At 36.9% G+C, this 25,261-nt stretch overlaps 1 protein-coding gene and 1 pseudogene across 3 annotated transcripts in view; one reads left to right on the forward strand and one right to left on the reverse strand.

The window, feature by feature from the left end:
- GNAL (G protein subunit alpha L) overlaps window positions 1-25,261 on the forward strand; it is a 509,094-nt gene that overhangs the window by 225,920 nt on the left and 257,913 nt on the right. The window contains exon 2 of one of the 3 annotated variants that reach the window (XM_074207179.1): window positions 8,056-8,138. The exons of 1 other annotated variant lie outside the window; for it this stretch is intronic. Coding sequence is in view for 1 of the 2 variants with exons in the window: in XM_074207177.1 (XP_074063278.1) it covers window positions 24,977-25,115 (139 nt within the window). In the remaining variant the exon portion in view is untranslated. Of the gene's footprint in view, window positions 1-8,055; window positions 8,139-24,164; window positions 25,116-25,261 lie in introns of those variants that run through there. One more of the 3 variants, XM_074207177.1, reaches the window with a different exon arrangement.
- Window positions 2,536-3,595, reverse strand: LOC141502436 (zinc finger CCHC domain-containing protein 9 pseudogene; annotated as a pseudogene).

Consider the following 25,261-nt stretch of genomic DNA (forward strand, 5'->3'; position numbering starts at 1 on the left):
TATGTGGTACTTGAGAGTAAAAGTAATACAAACACCTGCAGTTTTAGGAAGCCACAAAACTTACAATAGGAAGCAAAAAAAAAAAAAAAAAAACTTTAAGAAGCATTCTATGTCATTTTTGGACAGTTTTAATGATTAGGAAAATTCATAGGTTCATATAGAGCTGGAAGGGACTTCAGGGTCCATCCTCTTCATTTTCTAGGTGAGGAAACAAGCCCAAAGAAGGAGTTTCAAGACAGGAAGATAGTTCTGTTGAGCTGAAATCTGATTCCTCCAATGCTTGCCCATTTGCCCTAGTTCTGGCATCTGGAGCAAAAGGACTAATCTTTCTCTATAGAACAATCCTTCAATTATTTGAAGACTACTGTCTTTTTTCCAGTCTAAATATCCTCAATACCTTTCATTTATTCTCCTAATCAATTGAAAGTCTATGAATATTACTCTCTATAATTCTAGGATCAAATATAAATTTAAAAATCCTAATAACCTAGCCTAATCCTATCTTTCCAGAGTTAAGACTTACTCTATGATGCTCTATAGTCTATCAAAATTGGATTTTTTAAATTAATTTTTTAAAATTAGAAATCTATTTTTTTCCTCCTTCCTTCCTCTTACCCCAGTTTTGTGGGGGTATAGGGTAGGAAAATAAATTCCTTGTAGCAATTATGTGTAATCAATCAAAACAAATTTCCTCATTGGCTATGGATTTTTTTTCAATGACATTCCCTGAATCCATCATCTCTCTGTCAGGAAGCAGATGGCATGCTCCATGATGAATGGTCATCACACTGATCAGTTTTTATAGCTTTCATGGTCATTTGTTTTGACAATGTTGTTATTGTATAACTTGCTCACTTGGTTTTGATCATTTGATTCCTCATCAGTTTACACAACTCTTCCAGATTTTTCTGTCAAAGCATTAATTGTTATAGCTTTCATCACTTTTATTTTTTTAGATATCATCCTTTCATATTCAGTTCATACCTGTGCCCTCCTCCTAACTGCCCTAATAATGAGAACATTCTTTTGAATTACAAATATCATCTTCCATGTAAAATGCTAACTGTTCAACCATATTAAGTCCCTTATGATTTCCCTGTCATGTTTACCTTTTTTATGCTTCTCTTGAGTCTTGTATTTGAAAGGTAAATTTACTATTCAGCTCTAGTGTTTTCATCAAGAATGCTTTAAAGTTCTCTGTTTCATTGAATATTCATTTTTCTCCCCAGAAGGATTATACTCAGTTTTGCTGGTAGGTGATTATTGCTTGTAATTCTAATTCTTTTACAAAACCTCTAGCATATTATAATCCAAGCTTTCAAAGTTGCTAAATCTTGTGTTATCCTGACTGTGGCTCCAGGATACTTGAAATGTTTCTTCTGCCTGCTTGGATTATTTTCTCTTTGATCTGGAATTCTGGAGTTTTACTATAATATTCCTGGGGGTTTTCATTTTGGAATCTCTTTCAGGAGATGATCAGTTGATTCTTTCAATAATTTTACCCTCTGGCTCTAGAATCTAATGGCAGTATTGCTTGAAAATTTCTTGAAAGATGATGTCTAGGTTGTTCTTTTTTTGATCATGCTTTCAGGTGGTCCAAAATTTTTTTAATTATTTCCCCTCAGTATATTTTCCAGAATATACTCAGTTGTTTTTCCAATGAGATATTTCACTTTGTCATCTATTTTTCTCATTCTTTTGGGCTTTTTCCCTTGATTTCTCATAAAGTTATTGAATTTCATTTGCTTAATCCTAACTTTTAAGGAATTATTTTCTTCAGTGGACTTTTGTACTTTGTATTCACATTTGGCCATTTCTACTTTTTAAGGAGTTTTTTCTTTAGTGAATTTTTGTGTGGTTTTTTTTTTCCATTTGACCAGTTTGATTTTTAAGGTAATCTCCTTATTGTTTTTTGTCTCTTATCATTTGACCTTGTCTGTTTTTTAAGGTGTTATTTTCATCAGTATTTTTTTGGGGGAGGTCTCATTTACCAAGCTTGTGACTCATTTTTCATAATTTTCTTATATGACCCTCATTTATCTTCCCAATTTTTCCTCTAACCCACCTACTTGATTTTTAAAATTCTTTTTTTTTTTACCAAGACAGGTAAAGCCATTTTTATTAAATATACAAAAGCAAAATAAATTTTAAGCCTAGAAAATTCGAGCTCTTAAAATACCACTGTATTCAAATAAATTACTTAGATAAATGTAACTTTTATAAAAATATATAAAGCTCACCTCTATATACAGGTCTTGTTTCTGGACTGTAAATAATTTTATTATTTTTAAGAAAACATTTATCATTTGATATTATTTAAGTTTTGCAGATACTACTTTGTTAAGAATTAGGTTTCCCCCAGGACTCCCAATTTAAGCTTCAAATGGTTGTTTTTGAGTGTTTTATGCTGGTGGTATTCCTCTTCAGTGCACAAAACATCAGAAAAGAATTTGACAATTTTACAATTTACAACATGACTTGTTATTTTTTTTCAAGGCAATGGGGTTAAGTGATTTGCCCAAGGCCACACAGCTAAGTAATTATTAAATGTCTGAGGCTGGATTAAGTCTGGTACTCTATCCATTGCACCACCTATAAACTATAACATCTAAGGTGTTATCTTTCTACCGATAAAAGTTAACAACCTTGGCTACTAATTTTTTGGGTTGTTGTGGTTTGGGAGCCTCCAAAATTTCTTCATAATCTGCACTCATCCCCTCAATCCAACGACCAACTGTGACCTTGTTATCTGAATTCTGATTTTCAGGACAATCTTTCTTAAAATGTTCCACAGAACCACAGTCTACAACCACCACCTTCAGCATAAAGTTCTTTAGGATTATCAGGACAGGATCTAAACAGATGTCCCATCTCTCCACAAATGAAACATTTTGCAAAAGGAAATTTTCCCATAGCTGGGTCTACTTTGGCTTTGCATTTGGTTATTTCATGTTCAGTGGAACCACAGCAGTAACAGATTCCAGTGCCCATATCTTGACTCTCAAGGACAGCAGGGCAATCTGCAACTCCATGGCCTGGTTTTCTGCAATGATAACAGACCTGTGCATTTTTCTTTATTTTTTGTCTTTTCAACCTCCTTCCTTCTCGGCGACTATCTTTTTTTGAGAGCTGTTGTTATTTCTTGTCTTATTTCCAGGCTATCTCCCATCACATTCCCATTCTGTCTTAGATATTCCATGAATCCATTTACATCTTGATTGGTATAAGATTTTTTTTTCTTGTTTTTTGATTGGGGTGGATCATTCTTAAGGGAGAGCCCACTGGAATGAAAGTGCTTATCCTTTTGTAGATTTTGGGTTCCTCTCTCCATAGAGCCCTTCTTCATGTCTTCCCATGATGTTGCTTTCAAAGCTTTCTTATTATGTGTTGTGTTGGTTCGGGCCCACCTGGTCATGGTTTCAACCAAAGTACCCTCCTGCCCACCGGCCCGGGGTGGGTGCAGCCCAGAACCTCAAAATGCTTTTTGAGTTTCTCTATGGCCTGAGATCAATTCATAAATTTCTTGGAAATTTTAGGTGTAAGATCTTTGAGTTTGATATTTTCTTCTAAGGGTGTGTTTTTGGTCCCCCTTGTCATTGTAGTAGCTTTTTAATAGTCACTAAGTTTCTTCCTGTTGTTTGCTCAGGCTATTACTTGACTTTTAACTCTTTGTTAAATTAGGGCTCTACTTCCCAAGGTGGAGAGTGCACTGTCCAAAGCTTTAGGGGTTTTGTGAAACTATTTTCAGAGATACTTCTAGAGACCTGTAAGTTTCAGTTCTTCCAAGTTGGTATGAACCTAAGGCCAGGTATTGACTACTCTTCTGGTCTTTGCTCTGATCTGTGAGTGACTACAAGTACACTTTTCTTCCCTGGTCCTGCTCCTCTCCTCTCACCTGGGACTGTCACTTCAGATGGTGATCCAAATCCAAGTATGGGCAAGGCAATAGAGTCCTACCTCAGGGCTAGCAGAGACCCCATAATCTCTTTCTGACCAGTTGTTCAACATCCTTTCCATCTGTGGACTGAGACCTCTGGAAGCACCTGCTGCCATTGCTGATTCATTCACTCCCAAGGCCTGTACATAGTTTACTGATGCCTGAACTATGCTGGTGCCAGTAAGTGATAGACTATTCTACTCTCTCATCCTGCAGTAAGTGATAGACTATTCTACTCTCTCATCCTGGTGCAACAGACTTTTCCTGCCAAACTTCTACATTGTCTTGGGCCGGAAAATAATTTCCATCTTTTTGTGGGTTCTGCTACTCTAGAATTTATTTAGAGTCATTATTTAAATGTACTTGAAGTGTTTGGGGGTGAGCTCAAGTGATTCCCTGTCTTTATGCCACCATCTTGGTTCCCTAATATGTCTTTCCATGTCTCTTTCATATTATGTTTCCTCACTTCCCATTTGTCCATCCATTCCCCTTCAGATGGGTATCTCCTTAGTTTCAACTTTTTTATTACCACAAAAAGAGCTACAATTTAAATATTTTTGTACATAAAGAATTATCTCTTTCAACACTTTAGAGAATGGGCCTAGCAGTGGTAAACCTTTTTATATGTAATTCCAAATTTCCAGAATGGCTGTACTCATTCACAGATTCCATTAAAGTACTAGCTCCTTAAAGAGTACGAACTGACTTTTGTTTCTTCTTGTAGACCCCTGGCAGATATTAATTGCTTAATAAATGCTTTTTGATTGATTGAAGTCTAATACCTATCATTCCACAGACCAAACAATACTTGCCATTTTCTTTCTTTTTGGTCATTTTTTTTTGGCAAGATGGAACCCAAAGATGCTCTAATTTGCCTATCTTTAATATTAGATTCCAGAAGGATAGTGTGATCAGAGTGATACTTTAGAAAGAGCATTTTGACAGCTGAGTGGACATGATTAGAGTGGAGAGACCTGAAGTAGAGACATCAACCAGAATTCCAGGTGTGAAGTGATAAGGGCCTATATCAGGGTTGTCAAAGAGGCGGAGGGGAGAAGGGAAAGATGTTACAAAGGTGACATTGACAATGAGATTTGGCAACAGATTGTATGTGGTCAATGAAAGAAAGTAAGGTGTCAAGATGACAGCTAGGTTGAGATCCTGGTTAATTGGGCAATAATGGTATTCTTGATAGTCATAGGGAAGTTAGAAAGAGGGATCGATTTGAGGGCAAAAGAAAATTAGTTAAGTTCTGGACTTTTTGAGCTTAAGTAGTCTGTTGGAAATTCAGTTAGAAATGCTCAGTAGGAAGTTTGGATCTGAAAATCATCATCATAGAGATGATAATTGAATCCTTGGTAGTTAATGACATCACCAAGGAAAACTATACAGAGGAAGAAGAAAAGAGGGCCTGGAATAGAGCCCAAAGGGACACCTACTTTTAGCAGCCATGATCTAATGAAGGTCCAGCAAATGAAACTTAAAAGCAGTGATCAAATAGGAACAGATCCACCATAAGATAGTGTCAACAAAAACCTAGAGAAAAAAGACTATCAAAGAGAAAAGGGTGATCAACAAGGTCAAATACTACAGAGAGGCCATTATTAGGTAGGGAAAAAAGAGATCATTGGTAACTTTACAAAGAACAGTTTCAATTGAATGATAAGGTATCAATACAGATTGCAGGAAATTGAGAGTAAGAGTAAAGGTAGTAGAGACATCTGTTGCAGAGAGCCTTCTCAGACTTCTCAGAAGAGAAGAGATATAGAATGAAAGTGTGGATAGAGGGATTTAATAAGGGGTTTTTAAGGGCAGGGCAGATATGACCATGCTTGTAGTTATGGGGAAGCAGCCTATAAACAGAAAAAGATTGAATATAAGTGAGAGAATATGGATTATTTGTGATGGGGGACCTGATGAAGAAGACAATCTAAGATGGGATCAAGGGTTCACATAGAAGCATTTGACTTAACAAGAGAAGAGCCACCTTTTCACGTGACACAAGGGTGAAGGTGGAGATGGTAATAGAAGACAACTGAGTGATATGAGATGTGGAAGAGAGAAAAAGAAAAACCTCTTTACAAATGGTCCCATTTTTTCCCATGAACTATGAGGTAAAGTTCTTAACTGAAAGAGAGGGAAGGTACAGGGGGAGGTATGGAACATTTGAAGAAGGATGAAAAGTTTCTGTTTAGAAAAGATCCTGTGTTGAGTGGAATAGTGATTAATGAGGGAATTGTAAAATGATAACCTTGTTACAATGAGGGCCCCATTGTAGTTATGTAAAATAAATTTATAGTGGACTTAGCATGGTTTTGTGATTTTTCCTCCAGCAAAGGCAACAGATCCTGGGAGTAAGCTAAAAACTGGGATTTGACAGGGCAATATTTAAATAAGACAAAGGGGGCAAGTGTCTTGAGAAAAGAGGAATGGAACTGGTTCACCAAGGGTTCTAGAAGGGAAAGAAAGAGAGGGTGGTCCATGTATGTGGATGTGTGTGTGTGTATGTGTGTGTGTGTTATGTCTTTGGTATTGTAAGGCATAAAGGATGGCTACATGGCAATAGATTGTGATCAGATAAAATTTCAGAGTTCATAAACATCAGTGTGGAACATCTATGAGCTCAAGAGCAATACCATCTTCGATTATAGCTATGATTTCCTTCAAGATTGAGCTCAAGTATCACCTTTTGTCTAAAGATTTTCCTAAGCTGCCTGGCTATTGCTACCTTTCCCCCAAAGGTATTTGACATTTGCTTTCATGATTGCCTCGGCTGCCTTCTCTCTCCATCCCTGTGACCCCATTCTCTTATCAATGAGTTACCCAGAACCTCTTTGTTGAGACCCAGATCAGTCAAGTAACATTCTCAGAACATTGCCACCCTGCTCATCATTCCCATACCTTCCCTTTTTTTTCCAACTCATTTTTGCCTGTTGACTGCTCCATTAGAATGTGTGCTCCCTAAAGGCAGAGGATTCTTGCTGTTGGCTTGTATTTATATTCCCATTCCTCTTTGCAGTGTCTCATATTTGTTGCTTTCATTCAGTCCTTTCAGTGTCTGACTCTTCATAACCCCTTAGGGGGTTTTCTTGGCAAAGAAGTTGTAGCGGTTTGTCATTTTCTTCTCTACTGAATTAAGACAAAGAAAGGTTAAGTGACTTGTCCAGGGTCACACAACTAGGAAATATATAAGGATGGATTTGAACTCGGGTTATCCTGACTGGGCCCAATGCTCTATCCACTTAACCTACCTAGCTGCCTCTGACTGGCACATAGTAATTGCTTGATAGACTTGTTGATTTGACTTGACTTGACTTGAATGTGAGACAATTTCTGGTAAGGTTTGGACTAGCAGTATGACCACAGCTGTGATAGTAGCCCTACATCATCATTTTCCTCCTCACATGCAAGCCTTCAAAGGAAATTCTAAGAAGTGAGAGCTAAAGGGGGAAGTGGCGAGATAGAAGACTGTGTTTCTATTTAGGGAGCTTGCTCATTTGGCTGGAGAGCTAACAGTAAGAAATTGGATCCTTTTGTACCCTTCCTCATTTATTTCACATGGGTATGGGCAAAGCTCATTTCTAAGTATGTCTCTTTATTTTTTTAAATTCAAAATCTGAAAATTCTATAAACTCAAAACTTATTTTTCATAAACACTTCTGGTTGACTCTGTCCTTTGCATTTCCTCATGTCCCTTTTCCCCCAGCATGAGATTGAGGGAGAGCCCTGTGAGCCACATAGGAGAAAGTGACCTTTCCTAGGGCAGGGCTGGAATCCTAATCCTCTATCACATTGATAGAAAATATTCTGTCTCTAACTGGGTGCATAATCACCCAATTATGTTTCATTTTACACATTCAAGGGCAGAATTTCTCTGAAATTAGGGATCTTTAAATCTGTCCCATTAGAGCATTAGTTGCAAATCTATTGCAATTCATAGGTAGTGGTTTCATATCTATTTGGGGGCATGTTTACCCATCAGATTGTAAACTTTTGTTTTTGCATCACCATTGCCTAGGAAAAATACTGTACAATTGTACAGTAGATACTTAATAAATGCTTGCTGATTTTGTTTTGGGTCCAAACTCTAGCCTGGTCACTTTCTGTTTATTCTCTAGCTTATCACTATGGATAGGACCTGGACCTGTGATTTCTTTGGTTCAGAAACTCCCAGATGAGGGAACTCTTCTTCCTGATGCAGGTGAGCATCTTCTCTACAACACAAAACAGTAAGAGGTTAAGTAGTTGCCCAGGGTCATACCACCCATATGTGACTAAGGCTGCACTTAAATTTGGATTTTCCTGATTTCACAGCTGTCTCTCTATACAGTACTGCCTGCTGCTTGCAGTTCTATCAATATCACTTCAACAAGTATTAAACCCAGTTATTGGATTGGACCAAGTGATTGGACCAAGGCAGGCAATGGGACTGTCACCTCCTTCATTCTAGATTTCACATTTCTTTCCCTCCATTATGAGTCCACTAACACTTTTAGCTTCCCTATCACAGTACAGACTGATTCATACTGAGCTTTCAGCTCCCTAAAAGCTCTGTATCCCCCCCACACACAAACATACTTTGCCTTCTAGCCATGTCTCCCCCATTCTGTGCTAATGCAGCTGATTTTTTTTAATCCAAGTGAAGGAGTTACAATTCATCCCTATTGCAGTTCATCTTGTTAACCTAAGTCCACTGCTCCATTCTTTCAAGGGCTTTTGGGATCCAGTACATCAGCTCTTCCTTGCAACCTGTCAGCTACAATTTTGAGATATGCTCCCCTTCAAGATCATAAAATCTTGAAAAAAGTATAGCCAACAATAAAATGCTACAGAAGTCAAAGAAAGCCCTTCCTCCAGGCTCACATCTATCCATTAATCCCTTTTGGGGGCAAATCGATCAGCAAGCATTTAGTATTTAGTGTGTGTAACACACTGTAGTATTGGTCAGTGTCAGGTCCAGAATAACAGTACTTCTGGTACATTCCTACACATTTTGGAAAGTTCAATAATCAGCAGGGAAAGTCAAGAATGTTTTATATATTAATTCAGTTTCTATTTTATATTCATATTAGAAACCCTTTCCTCTGAAGAGTTCTCATTTTAGCAAAGGTTATTTGAGGCCCAAAAGATGGTTATGGTTTTGATTACTTAAAAAAAGATACCTAACTTATATCCTTAAATGTAAGGACAAACTTCAGAAATTGAATCCAATCATTTAATTGCTAATCATTTTTAAGAACTGGATAAGGGTGGATGCTATGCACCAAGGCTGGATGCTGCATTCATTATCAGCTGCCAGTTTCATCTAACATGCTGTACCACTGCAAAGCAGATGTATTATTGCTGCAGTTTGGGCAGAACATCAGACAAGTAAAGAAATACACGTCTTGACAATATTGTGTCCTAAGGTAAAGTTTATCATCTGACCATGTAGAGTGAAGAAAGCATAATATTGATGGATCCAAAAGGACATATACTATCGATTTAATTTATTAATTTTATATTTAATTTTTTACTTCTGAATCCAGACTGCCAAAAAATGTAAAGAAGCATATAGTAAATATGGGAAATGGGATTTGAATCTTGGTCTTCCTGCTTTCAAGTCCAGCATTTTATTCTTTATTCCCACTACCTCTCAATAGGTGGAAGTTGAGTCAGTTACCATATTTATTATATATGATTATAGGCTAGATTCTTAATAATAAATAATAGCTATACATAGTACTTTAAAATTTGCAGAAAGATTTATATTATCGCATTTTGTCTTTACAGAAAAACTGAAAGATAGATGCTATTATTAACCCCATTTTATACGAGAGGAAATTGAGATAGAAAGAAGGTAAATGACTTGCCCAGGGTCACATAGCCAGTAAGATGTGAAGTTAAATTTTAACTCAAGCATTCCTAACTCCATAACCATACACTATCTACAATGTCTTATAAAAGACTTAATGTTTCTTAAAGTCAATTTTCTCCTGAGTAAAGTGGGGATCACACACAAGACTCTTGTGAGAGTCTCATCAAGTAACACATGTACTGCCTAAATCTCACAAGTATGATTGAAATTCATTTATTGTAATTATTACTAGTTAAATCATTTAAGTTTAATCCTATCTTTAGTTAAATCTCATCTGAGATCTGATTTTTATTAGAAAATAATTTTGAATCTCAAGCAAAATGAACAGTTGGTATTGCTTTTGTTAATTGTTCTGGTCCTGCGTATATACCAACAGGTTTGCTTTTTAAATTAATCTATACACACCTAGTACATTTTCTATATACCTTATATAGTAATGTCAAAGCTAATAGTATTCCATTCACAACAGTAACAATGAATTTATAATTGTGGTATAAAGTCTTAATAAATAGCACATGAATAAAAGTAGAAAGATCTATTGCTATTGCATTTCACTTCTGTCTGTTTACTTCTTGACCCAGTTAATTGACCTTTGTTCCCTTTTTGTTCAATCATTTCAATGTCAAACTCTTTGTGACCCCCATTTGGGATTTTCTTGGCCAAGATACTGCAATAATTTGCCATTTCCTTCTCCAGCTCATTTTGAAGATGAGGAAACTGAGGTAAACAGGGTCAAATGAATTTCACAGGGTCACATAGCTAATAAGTGTCTGAGGCCAGATCTGAATTCAGGAAGATCATTCTTCCTGACTCAGGCCCAGCACTCTATACACAGTACCACCTAGTTAACCTAATTAGTCTTTATATTAAGGCAAATCATGGACAATTAAGACTTGGAACATGTGTATGTCTAAATAGAGCCCAAATGTATATACTTTCTGAATATATCAGTGACAGTAATGAATAGAAGTTCTGGGAAATGACACCTTGGAAACAGAAGACAGGACAGCCTAGGGGCATGAGCCAACTCAAATAGAATTGGCCTCCTTGACATCTTCTTATGCTCAACCCTTTTCAGGGCACCTGGATTACACTAAAGTAACATCAATATTGAGAGAGATTCAGAGATATGTGAAAATGAAAATTAGAAAATTAGGCAAAGAAAAGAGTTTAAACAATATAGGAAAAAATATAAAATGATTAAGCCTAAAGAAGAGAAGATTTAAAGATTAAAATATGTCAGTAATCATCATTTCCATCGAACGCCAGATAAGAAAATAGCTTAGAACACAGCCTGACGATTTAGATAAGGTATAATGTCATTGTTTTAATAGATTTTTTTAATTGGGGGGGTCTTCTTTATGAGGTATTTCTTCACCTGAACATCTATAAAAACAGAATGGATTAAGATGTATTTGGAGGTAAGAATTTCTAAGAGTTCTCATCAGGAATAAAATTAACTTTTTGAACAGGTTAAAGAAAAACATAACACACACACATATGCACATATATGTAAAACCTTTTCTTTCTACATCTATTTCTATAAATGTGTTCTGTATAAGTATATATATAACAATCACAAATGTAAATGAGTGTGTGTGTGTGTGTGTGTGTGTGTGTGTGTGTGTGTGTGTGTGTGTGTGTGTGTAGTAAGGAAACTTCCCTCTAACAAGGCAGATTAATGATTTCCTCTGCAACATAGTAATCTTAGTTGCTCAGGCTCATGAAGATTTAGGTAAGGGATAATGTGATTGTTTTAATAAACTTTTTTTTAATTGGGGTGGGGTCTCCTTTGTGAGGTATTTCTTCACCTTGAACATCTATAAAAACAGAATTAATTAACATGTATTTGGGGATAAGAGTTCTAAGAGTTCAGCTTGCAGACAAAGATGGCAATTCATTGATTTCTTAAAGTTCACTTTAAAAATAAATGATTCCCTAATTTTGAGCTAATTTGAGTAAAGAAAGTATCTTTCATTACTCCATAAAAATCATTTTAACAACTCAAAAAATTAGCAAAGCAATTTCTTACAAAATTATAATTTTTATGAAAAAAATGCCTTTCATTTGGATAGTTTATAATCATATCTGACTTTAAATTAGCTAAAATAACCAAAAAAGTAGCTCCATGTCATTGTCACTTTGATGCTCTAAGTATTGCTAAGACACATGATTCTTTTAGGATTCACTTTTTATGTTATCTTATTAACCTTTGATAGATAGCTATGAGGCAGTACTTACCTGCTCTGACAAGTTCACTCTGTTTTTGAATGTATGCATTCTTTCACCACCCTTGAGCCTCCTTATTGAGTCCATTGAATTAGAGACACACCCAGTCTCATCCACAAATCAAATGAGATTCCAACTGAATATTCCAATGAAAAAGTAGTGTTGATTTAAATTAGAGCTTAAAATGGAAAGGTTATTGCTTAGGTACCCTAAGAAAATTACTGCTTTGAAAATTTATATATCTTTTTTTTTCAACAGCCATATTAAGGACAGGAAATACACACTGTTACAACACACACACATACATACAGACACATATGTATATACAAAATATTATTATGCATATTTAATTTGTTTGGCTCTCTATTCATATAGGTACTGTTTAGTAGCATTAATGCTCCTTAAAAGCTAATGTGATAAATGTTTCTAAGGAAAGAGATTAGCTTTCTTGGCAAGCCAGCCACATTTGGAGTACTTCCCCCTCCCCAAATCCAACACAAATTAAGATTATGGGTTTTAAGCAAATTCAGAACAGCATGTTCTGGATAATGTGATTTGAATACTCCTGGGCTAAATAGGTTCACATGGGTTACTTAATGGATAGAAAAATTGTTTATCAGAGCATTCACTGTCACCATTTGTGGAATTATTATCAACAGTGGCAATGCTTAGCCAAACAATCAGAGGGGGAGTGGGGAAGGCATATGAGGCTGCCTGCATTTTGGCTAAAGAAAACTGTAGCTAATGGCTGAAGAGAAGAGAAGAAAGAGTACTACTAGATGTAGAGGCAGATCTAGGTTCAGTTCCTATCTCTCATACATACTAACTGTGTGATCCTCTGCAAAAGATCTCAGTGCCCCTGAGTAACTAAGATTACTATGTTGCAGAGGAAATTGTTGATCTGCTTTGTTAGAGTGAAGTTTCCTTACTATACACACACACACACACACACACACACACACACACACACACACACACAAACATATTTACATTTGTGATTGTATTTCTGTATATAGATGATATGCATAACATATACATAATAAATTTATAGAAAAAAAGATGTAGAATGAAAAGGATTTAACTTATGTGTGTATGTATATGTGTGTGTGTTGTATTTTTATTTAACCTGTTCAAAAAGTTAATTCTATTAAGAGTTTTATCTTGATGAGAACTCTTAGAAAGTAAGTTTTTTCATTTCTGTGCATTTTATTTATCCAGGTACCCAACCTCAGGAAAAAAAATTTTGAATAAATTTCCAATCAAGGCAGAATCCCTTCAATCAATAATAAGTTTTAGGAATATTAAACTAAGAAAAATCACTATACCTTAATTTTTTGGTTGTTGCTTCTCTAGACATTAGTAATGTCCTGTAATTTGCCTATTAGCAAACCTTTTAAGGTCCCTTTGACTTCAAAAACACGTTTAAAAACTTAAATGCTAAGGGAATAATCCTTAATCATAGTTGAAGAGATGGTTCAATGAGTACTTTGTCATCTTTATCCTAAAAAGATGTTTACACATAGCCTTATTGAAGATGTTAAAAAAATATTTTGGATCCTAGGGGAAAATGATCTGATAAATTCTTTTTTAACAATGAATCCAATGAACCTGCCCTTGAGGAATCTTCGGTCTTCTTTTGTTAATTTATTAAACAGTACTAGCTTATCTTCAATACCTGATGGAATATTAGACTGTACCTGTAGTGGATAGAGGATTAGATTTAGAATGGAGAAGATGAGTTCAAAATCTACCTCTTACATTAGCTTTGTGACTGAAAGTCTCATCCTCCCATTTCATCATGAGAAGACTTTACATGCTTGAGGTAGGCATCCCCCTAACTTACCAATAGTTTTAAAGCCTGTCGTTACCCTTAATCTGCCAGAGATGGTTTTACTGGGGTATGATCACTATGCATGTTGTAACTTCTTGGAGCCACAGATGAGAGAGTCGGGGGACAGGAGGACACCACAGGTGGATGAACAGCTCTGAAAAGGGCTTAATGGGGCAGATAGGTGATACAGTTTCTAGAGACCAGGCCCTGGAATCAGGAGGATCTGAGTTCAGATTCGACCTCATACACTTTGTAGCTGTGCGACCTTGAGCAAGCCACTTATCCCACTGCCTCACACAAACAAAAAGGAGAGCAAGTCCTCACATCAGAGATGCTCTGTGCGTGATATGAAAGCAATTAAAATTCTTAGTTTGATCTGATATTGAAATAGCCAAGATCAGTGGGGTGTTGTAAGTCATTCTGAATTTTGTCTTGCCATTGGACTTTGATGACTCTGGAAGAGAGAGAGTAAGACTAACAGTTTTGTGCAACTCTGCCTAACTTAAAGTCATCTCATGAGCCAGTCAAAGCATCACCCCATGATGTCACTGGTTCTCTTAAAAAATGGATAGCAAACAACTATGACTATAGGTACATCATTTAATGGCTCTGTCTCATTCCTTATCTGTTAAATGTGAATAATAATAATACCCTTATATCTACTTCATAGGTTTGTTGTGAGGCTTAAATGAAATAATGCATGTAAAGCATTTTGTAAATTTTAAAGTTCTATATAAATATCAATTATTTATTAAGAAATTTTATTATATAATTTTATGTGCTGTATAAAATTTTGTGTAATATTTTAATCTTTTATATAATATATTTATATAATTATGTCATTATTGATTATATTTGTTATTAATTATATCAATTGTGTTATATATTTTAAGTGATATATATAGTAATATTATAGTTTATCACTGATGTTATCAATAATCCCATCCAAAAATGCTTATCACATAACCCATCTATAACTGCTTATCTTTTGAAATTCCGAATCAGGTCCTCCTATGAATAAATGCCTATGAGAACAATTTCCCCCAGAAAGAGAGAGAGGAAAAAAAGAAAAAGGGGGGGGGAGAAGGAGAGGGAGAGGGAGAGGGGGAGAGAGAGAGAGAGAGAGAGAGAGAGAGAGAGAGAAGGAGAAAGACAGACAGACAGACAGACAGACAGACAGACAATGAGTGAGGAAGGAAGGAAGGAAACCTAATGGCGATTTATTCTTTTGAAAATAATAGATAATGCTTCACCTCATGTTATTATAATAGTTGATAGCATCAAGCAGTGGCATCAAAAAATTTTTGAGCATTATTTATAATTCTGTTCTCCATATTATGCAGTGACAACCAGGACCAGATGATTTTGAAAGTTCTATATGATTTTATGCTATAACTCCTATTGTCTTGTTCTCACAGAGCCTTCAATCTTGCTATGGTCAATAAATGTTTAAATAGGTCTTTAATAGGTCTTTGCTTTTTCTTCATTGTTGGTACTCACAATCTGTCCATGTTTTTCAAGCCTGTATGACTCATTTCATGTCATAAGAACCCCACAGAAGATCCTACTCAATACCACTGGAAAAAATCAGAAAACAGAATGAGTTGGAATGGTAGAAGCCATCATGTGGAAACCAACACTTCTTGCTCCTCAAGAGGGCATTGGATAGCAGTATTTCTCTCCTCTCATTTTCCCTAGTAGAAGAGTCACATCTCTCTGACCAGCTATAAATATCAAAGGACTATCCCTCTCAAGTTATAATTAAGAAGCCCATCACCTTCAACCTTTTAAGGAAAGAACAGATTTATCCATTTCTACTCTGATGTTCTTAATAATAGATATGGGAAAGGATCGCTGCTATCCTCTCCTCCATGTTATGCATACTACAGGTTTGAAATGATCAACTCTACCCTAGAGTAGAATAAGGATTTGAGAAAATCATTTTGGGGCAGTGAAATTCAGACACATAAATCTTTAATTCCCTTGGTTTAACAATGGAATCTCAACATCTCTGGTTAGAATGGAGAGCTATAAAGTAGAGCAGATTTAAGTATAGTCTTTGGCTAACCCTCTGTGTATACAATTAGCAGAAAATGACCTTCTGTGCTTCCTGCACATATCTAAAAAAGAAAGATGAATTTTTAGAACAATACTGGCAAAAGACAATCATGAGGAATGAAAAAGTAATTGGCAGAATCAAAGGCCATTACTGTCAGAATTTAAGCCAATTCCTGACTTGAAAGAGATTTTAGTTGAATTGAGAAAATGATTTCTATTACACAGTTAGATAAAGGGCTTGGATGACAAAATGATTTTATAAATAAACATCATGAAGAATCAGAGATGGGAAAGATTGAGTTGGAAGATTCTATTCAATTGAAGAAGCATTAAACGCCCAAGTCTTAGTGCAGCTAACACAGTGCTGCTGTTAGGTACTACAGACAAAATAAATAAATAAATAAATAAAAATAAACAAAAGTAAAATAGTCTCTGCCCTCAAAAAGCCTACATTCTTTTGTGAAGAATATTTTAAAAGTACATGTAAAGTAACTTTTAGGAGTGAGGAGGAAAACAGTAACATAACAGTAAGGGGAAATCTGATTTGGCTTCCTTTAGGAGGTAATAATTGAGCTTTAATTTTTAAGGAAAATAAGAATTCTGAGGTGGAGATGAGGAGGAACTGAATTCCAGGCATGGGTGAATAATCTGCCTATCCATAAATATGGAAATGAGAAATAAAATGCTGGCCTCAGGAAATACGTAGGAACCATTGCTATTTGACTAAATCATAGAGGGCATGAAAATCAGTACAGTTAATCTAAAAGGGTGAATCGGGGTCAGATTGTGAAGGGATTTTAAAAAAATTTAAATACAAAATAAAAAAAAAGAAAAAATATTGACATGTACATAATAGACCATAAGTGAGGATTCACTATAAAACAATACATTTCCATTTCAAGAAAAACCATACCACACATTGTTTTCAAAGATGTCCAGCTTTTCTTTGCTTTTTTGTTGTATTTCTTTTGGGTTTTTGCTATGCACTTTTTACCTTATCTTTTTCCTCTTTCCTCCCACCCTAAAGAAGGCTACAATTAAGCATGAATACACACTAACATTGACAGCTATACAAAAAAGCAAAAGAGAAGACTTGCATTTTATCCTAATGGTAAGAAGGAACCACTGAAATGCTTTTTAGACAGGAGTGATGTTGTGCATTAGGATTACCAACTTGGTAATACTTGAAGAAAGTAAAAACTGAAAGATATTTCAGTAGTCCAAGTCAAAGGTGATGAGGGCCTAAATAGGCCTTATGAGTGAAGAGAGATTGATGATATATTTCTAAAAAAATATGAGACTGTAAAGGGCAGCTAAGTGTTACAATAGGTTACCTACCAAGCCTGCAATCAGAAAGACTCAGTTTCCTGACTTTAAATTTGGTTTCAGGCACTTAGTAGCTATTTGACCCTGGGTAAGTCACTTGACCCTATTTGCCTCAGTTTCCTTTTCTGTAAAATGAACTGGAGAAAGAAATGGCCACTCCAGTATATTTGCCGAGAATTGAACAACAACTGAGATTTTGTGAACCTGGACATGCACTCAGAAGAAACAGAGAAGTTAGCAAAAAGGATGGAGAGCAAAGATACTGCATTCTCTTTTTTGAATATATTGAATATGTGCCATCTTTGGGGAATTTGTTCAAGGATGTTTTTAGCACATTTTCCTTCCTTCCTTCATGACTGATAAGGCAACTGGTAAAATAAGACTGGAGTTCAAGGAGAAAAAACAGGGCTGGATATTTATACATAGATCTCATCTACATAGAGATGGTAGTTAAATCTAGGAGAGCTGCGGAGATTCTTGAGAGGGTATGGTGATATTGTCTTTTGTTCTTGAAGAAGACTGTGATGATGCTATGACAAGCACATGAATTGGATTTGAGTGGACTTCTGTGCTAAGTCACCAACCTCACTTTCTGCTCCAGTGTCATCTGGGTCCAGTGACCAGATATGAATCAGATGACCCTGGATGCCAGGCAATCAGGGTTAAGTGACTTGCCAAAGTTACACAGCTAGTAAGTAAGTGTCAAATGTCTGAGGCTGGATTCAAACTCTCATCCTCCTAACCCCAAGGTCAGTGCTCTACTCATTGTGCCATTTAGCTCACATTGAGAGGGTATAAAGAGAATGAGAAATCCAAGAATAGATCACTGGGTTAGACTCATGAAGAGAGGGAGGACAAAAATACTGATCCTACAAAGTAGACTAAGAAGGCAAAGCCAGGCACGTTGAAGAATCAGGAGAAAACATTGTTGTAAAAACTCAGAGAAAAGAGTATATTGTGGGTGGGCAGCATTGTTAAATGCTGCAATGGTCAAAAAAAGAATTGGAAAAAGTCTATCAGATCTGTCAATTACTAGATCACTGGAATCTCTGAGAGCAATTGCAGTTGAAAGCTTTTGGAAGCCAAATTCCAAAGAATGAAAAGTAAATGTGAAGAGAGGAAAATAGTGGGCATCGTGACTCTGAAATACATAAAGAGAAGGCTTGTAGAAAGAATGGAGGACTTTGAGATATTATCAGATGGATGTGTCCTGGATATGTAGCCTGAAGAAAGGACATAGTGGGAGACATGATACATTATCTTCAAGTTTTTGACAATTTTTCTTTATACATGGCAGCAGAGAGCAGAACTAGAAACAAATGGTAGAGCATGAAAAGAAGCTGTTTTTGTTTAAACAAGAGGGAGAAATGCCTTAACAATTAATTAGTGCTCTTAAAATGAAATAGGCTGCCTTGGGAGATAGTAATAGTCCCCTCCCTCAACATCTTTAAGCAAAGGTTTGCTACTTGTTGAGGTTGCTGCAAAGAAGACTTTTGTAAAGGCTGTTGGACTGGGTGATCTTGGAAATCCCTTCCAAATTAGTCAGTGATTCTGAGACTAGGTCATATGCAGGAGTTGAGATGTGAACTAGACCTTGAAGAGATGAAAGGATTTAGATAGATGGAAAGAAACTGAAAGAAGTAAGAATAAACAAACCTATTTGGATGGAGTATAGTGATAGACTAGCTTAGTTTGGTTTATGAGGCAGGTAGAAGTAGACTGGCTAGATAAATTGAGACTATAGTGTGGAATGGCTTGGGTGAGATAGGAAGGCAATAATTGGATTTTTTTTGAGCAGGGGAAGATGATTAGAATGTGGTGTTTTTTTCATATTCATTAATCTAATCACATAAGCACTCTGTGGGTTTGGAAGAAAAGGGATAGATTTGAAACAGGAGAGTAGTAGTAGCCTACATTTCAAGTGGTGAGGTAGCCGAGACAAAGGTAGTGGCAGAGAAATGGAAAAGGAGAATCAGAAAAGTAAATGAATTTATTTGTGAAAAATCTATATAGTAAACTCATTGCTATCAAACCTTAAGTAAGGCAATATGGCATTTGGGTTAATAAGGTTACTCTATGTACTACATATGGCCTACCAGTTTTCAAAGAATTAGAATATAATGAAACATAAGTACTAGAACTGTGCTGAATATATTTTAATCATTAATAATTCAGAAGACACTTCAGAATTTTATCTCAGATTCATTATTTTGAATAGCCATTATTTTTGTGTGATACACACACACATATATGCTTAGAAAGGCTGAATTTATTAAAGTGTTCTGGTTAATAGGATACTTGTTAAACTAACCCTTTTGGTGTTGTTATTAAATAATGAGAATACATTTTTATAGAAGAAATATTTAATAGATTCTTCTTGATTAGTGATATGGATATTCAGTTTATCTTAACAAAGTTTATTTGTGTTCTGCTATGTGCTATGCACTTTGCTAGGTGTCAGGGTTAAAAAAGACAAAAATGAAACAGTACTGTATTAGTCATTGTATTAGGTAGAAACAACATATGCTATTAAGTTTTAGTATTAGGAAAAATTGAAGAGGGAAAGACTAGGAACATGGATCACTTCAAAGATCGAGTGACACCTCCTGAGTTCCTTAATATAGCATGTTAAAATAATTTTGATAGATATTAAGATTTTGTCAGTGTAAAGCAGGATATCCAAAATATGTTTCATAGGATCAGGAATTCTTTATAAGTTTTCTAGGGCACTATAGATTCCTAGGTTATTTTGTAGGTAGAATTCTTTGTAGGTAGAATGTAGACAATTTTTAATCACATGAATGATTTTTTAAAAAATAAATTGACGGGGCAGCTAGGTGGTGCAGTGGATAGAACACTGGCCCTGGAGTCAGGAGTACCTGGGTTCAAATCCAGTCTCAGACACTTAATAATTACCTAGCTGTGTGGCCTTGGGCAAGCCACTTAACCCCATTTGCCTTGCAAAAACCTCAAATAAATAAATTGACATTTACAGTTTTTTTAAAATTATTTCTGAAAATAATCTCTTTGTCTTCTTCTACCTCCAAACTACAATTTTATCTGATTACCACAGTGTTCCTAAAAAAAAAATCAACAATATGCCGGAAAGTGAATAGTACGAGCATTATCACCTATATTGGAAAAAATTTTGCTTGGATTGTGAATCCGAAAAGTAGAAAATAAAATGTTATTATTAGCCTAATAGAGGTAGTATGGCTTAGTGATCAGGAATTTGACATTGGAACCATGAACACCTGAGTTTGAATCTTAACTCACACACATATAAGCCATGTGATCCGGGGCAGTCAATCATCTATGTTCCTGACAACTCTAAAGATTCTTAAATTGCATCAAAGATGCCAACCTCTATTGGTAAAATTAATTTTTTTCATCTTGAATTTCCTTATAACTAATGAAATTGCAGGTCTGGTTCTTTATCCCTATAATCTCCAACCCAAATTTACACTAATGTTTATTCATGTTAATAAGAGTACATTTTGCTATTTCAAACTCAGTTTGTTACAAAGTAGTAGCAATTTTGTTTTATTACAATTTACTTCCTACATACACACATATCTGTATATGCATATATATATATATGTAAATAGTGGAGATAATACCAGATCTGAGTTAGAAAGACCTAGTTATTTAAATGGCTTCTAACACTTAACAGTTCTAATTATGTGACTTATGGAAAATCACTTAATTTCTTGAAACTTCAGACAAATCTCCAAGACTCTTAAGTTATAGATAAGTATAGGTGGGTAGTTTTAGTTTGGGTAGGTTGAGGGTAGGTTGAACATCCTTGACTTAGAGTTATAAATGTGTCTGCACATGCAGATGGATATGTACTTCATTGTTGGATCAAGGTTCCACTTTAAAAAAATGTCACTTCTTATTAGATAGAGTAGACTTTCATTACTCATGCTCCTCTCCTACAAATTTATTTTGTATATAATATCTAACCTCCTTACTGCCCTATCCTTCATCAAACCTAAGCTGGACTAATGTTGTAAACTTGCAAACATGTGTGAACATATTCTAACTTGGTTTCTTCCCACAAGATTACATCATTTAACTCAGCTCATGAGTTATGCTGTATGTCTGCTTATGTCAACAGGAGTACTAAAGTAGGGGTGCTTAACCTGGGACCAGTGAACTTGATAAGATAGATGATAGATAGATAGATAGATAGATAGATAGATATAACTGTATTTATACATATATAAACATATATAGATATATAGAGAGATATACACCCATATATACATACATTTTACACATATATTTACACTTTGAAAACTATTTCAATACAGTTGGTTTCCTTGAGTGTATTTTATTTTATGAAGTAAAAAAAAAAAAATTTGAGAAGAGGTCCATAGTTGACTTAGCACACCACCAAAGAGGCCCATGTCACAGAAAAGGTTAAGAACCCCTGATTTATAGTTTTTATCTATTTTTATCATAAGATCATAGATATTTTAAAAAATAGGTTCTTTTAGAGATCATCTAGTCCAACTTCCTCATTTAACAAATAGTGGCAGATAGTAGGAAGCAGAGCTGAGATTTCAATTCAGATCCACTGACTACAAATTTAATACTCTTTCTACTGTCATAGGCTGCTTCCCATTTAACAAAGAAGTTATAGATTTAATTAAGTCTTTACCATGTGAAACTTTTTTTTCCTCCAGATGCTTTATTGTCTGTGTAGTGGATTAATGCTGGAGCTAGAGTCAGGCTCATCTTCTAGAGTTTAAATCCAGCCTCAGATACTTACTAGCTGTGACAGGAGCAAATCACTTAACTGTTTAATCACAGTTTCCTCATCTGTAAAATGAGATGGAGGAGGAAATGGCAAGACCATTCCAGTATATTTACCAAGAAAATCTCAAAGGATTCAACAATCAGACATGACTGAAAATATGAATAACTTCATTATTTTTATTTTACAGAGCCCAATAAAACCTACTGCTAGGCCACTAGGACAGAAACTCTGACTAGTCTTTCTAGGCTAGAAAGTAAGGACTAGACAGTGGACTGTTTGTTTGCCCTCTGAGCGCTAGCCTAGTAAAGATTAGAGAGGCTCATCACCAGGTTGGCCAGAAGTTGATGGGATTCTGGGACATAGTTCAGGAAGATTATCCACCAAGATACAATGGAGTTGTGATCCCTAACAGCTGAACAATATCTCATCTTCATAAAATCCAGTTTTCTTGGGTATAAAGTAATATATTTCAGCGTGAGGTATGGAGTGGAAGTATAATTATTCTTTATTTGCAGATGAGAAGTTGCAGTAGAATTTGTCATGGATAACTGCTAGTTGAGTAAACCAGGATCCTAACACAAGTGTCCTGATACCACTTCACAAAGCAGCTATTCATAATGTGCTGCTTACCTCCAAAAACTGAATATCATAAATAATCTAAATACGCTTTATTAATATTTATTGCATACATTGTCTACTGACTGAAAAATGCAAGGATTTACAACGTTGTAATTATTAAAAAAATAATATGGCCCTAAGTTCACATCTGCTCCTCCTTTTTAGTTGAAGCAAATAGCATCTCTCTGTGCAAGGGTAGAGTAATCCAGTAATAAAAGAGCAATGACTTTGGAGTTAGATGTAGTCCTAATCTTGCCTCTGGGGCTTTCTAGTTGTGTGGGGTTTGGCAAGTTATTTATCCTCCTCATCTTTAAAATGAGGGGATTAGACTCGATATCCTCTCAATTGACCTCTATGAGCCTATGATCCTTATAAGGCATAGAGGGGTTAACTGACTGACCAGCCTCATGTCCTTATTAGCAAAACTGAAAAACTTAAATACAGGTGTTCTGATTTCATCCATTGCAGTGTCTTGGCCAAGGGGGCCAAGCATTGGGAAAAGCTGTTAAAATTCATAAAGGGAAGGCACTGCACAGAAAAGATGTGGGATTTAATCAGGAAAGAGGGGAAGGTGGAAGATTGGATGAGCAAAAAGTGTTGGAAATTAAGAGAACAAAGGGGGTCATGTGACCAGAGAAAACTCTTTAAATCCTGTGCCTCTGATAGCATATGTATTACTCTACAGTAGCATCACCAGTTTTAAAGATATGCTGATTTCTAGGTGGTTCCAGACACAAGGCAAAGGTGTGGAGGAGGACGTTAAAGCCCACTCTCTCTCTTTTTCTGCGGAGAAAATACATCACTCTCAGCCATGGGGGGGATGTGGGGGGGGGGGAATCCTGACAGTCGAAGGGGGGGTGTAGGAAAGGGGTTGGGGTTCCTGTATTATATTTGGTCACCCTGCATTCTCTTCCCATCGCCACTTAGTATGGAATTACAGAGCACTTCCACTGACCTTTTCATCAGTTTTGGAGGCTGGGTTGTGGTTGGTTTTGTTTTGTTTTGCTTTTGTTTCTCCTCAAAATTACCCAGACTCCTGGAGGAATGACACACCGCATATCAAGATGCCTCTTGCGCATCAGCTGCAGGAGGAGCCGAGAGAGAGAGAGAGACAGAGACAGAGACAGAGACAGAGACAGAGACAGAGAGACTTGGTGACGCTGTCGGGGTGTGTGTATCACTTCGGCCCCTGATTTGTGTGTATGGATCGGTCTCCCTCACACCCGCACTGCACACTGCATGTGGAAGGCTAGCAGCTCCGCCTTTGGTTCTCCGCTTCCTGCTGCTTCACGGCCACGTGAAGTTTGCAGATTTGCAGAGCCGAGGGGGCGGCAGCCCAGTGGTGGCCGGGGTGCAGGCGGTGCCCACCTAGTGGGAAAGAGGCGGGGTCAGCATTGCCGGACTAGAGAGATTCTCCACTCAGACCGCCTCTCCCTCTCTGTCTGGGAGTGCGGAGGCCATTCATCGGGTCCCTAAGACTCTTCCACTGTCCCCGTCCCCCCCGCCCAAATTTTTAAAAATGTAATTGGTATTAGAGTGAAATCCTAGGGGAGGAGAGGCTAGAGAAAGGGGGAGGGGAGAGAGAACCAGAGAATGCAAAGTTCGCTGTTCACCTCTCCGGCAGCAAGAGGCAGTGCTGAGCTTGAGCAGAGACCAAGGGCTAGCGCTGCTGGTGGGGAGGCTGCATTTTAATTGTGCTCTCATTCACTCACACCGAGAGGGTGCTACTGGTTACGTGAGTGTGCGCTGTGGACGAGCCGTGGAAATCGCCTCTCTGGAGGTGCCGCGGAGCCTTAGGGAAAGGGAACAGAGCGGGGGAGAGGCAGACCGGCAAGAAGGGACTTTCAGAGCCGGAGAAAGAGAGGAGGAAATCTCTGTACTTTGGGGGTCTGTCTTTGGGCTATTTCCTGGTCTCACAGAAAGAGGCAGTGCTGAGTTAGGAGGAAGGCAGAAATAGACCTTTACAGGGAAATATAGGGAGTGTGTCTGGGTGTATGTGTGTGTGCGGTGGAGAGGGAAGAGAGAGGGAGAGAGCCCAGCATTAGGCTTTTTTCCAGAAGGGCCGCCCCCCCCTTCATTGTATGCTATTTATAGCCTTGCTGCAAATTTTTTTTCTTCTTTAAAAACATCCCTCTCCGTGGATCTTCCTTGCATCCCTTTTTTTTCATTTGGGGGGGTTGGGTGGGGGGGGGTGGGTGAGGGAAAAACCTGCTTCGGATCGGGAAGCACCGAGAGACCATCTTAGCAGGGAAGAGAGAAGCCGTCGCAGGGAATCTATAAATACCTATAAGTCACTATTGCTTTTTATATAAATACATAACTGTATCTGACTGACATCCAACCCAGCGGGCAGACATGGGGTGTTTGGGCAACAGCAAGACGGAAGATCAGCGTCTCGACGAAAAAGAGCGACGAGAGGCCAACAAAAAAATAGAGAAGCAGTTGCAGAAAGAGAGACTTGCTTATAAAGCGACTCACCGTTTGCTTTTGCTGGGTAAGGCAGGAGGGGGATGCAACTGCCTGAGCTTCCCACGGCTGGAAATGTAGAGGAGAAGCAATAAGCTAACTGGAAAATTGGATGAGAATGGAGGAGGGCAGTTAAGGTGTGGGGGGTGTTGTTTCATGCAAACATGGACTGAT

Source organism: Macrotis lagotis, chromosome X, assembly GCF_037893015.1.
Source record: "Macrotis lagotis isolate mMagLag1 chromosome X, bilby.v1.9.chrom.fasta, whole genome shotgun sequence".
NCBI lineage: Eukaryota > Metazoa > Chordata > Mammalia > Peramelemorphia > Peramelidae > Macrotis > Macrotis lagotis.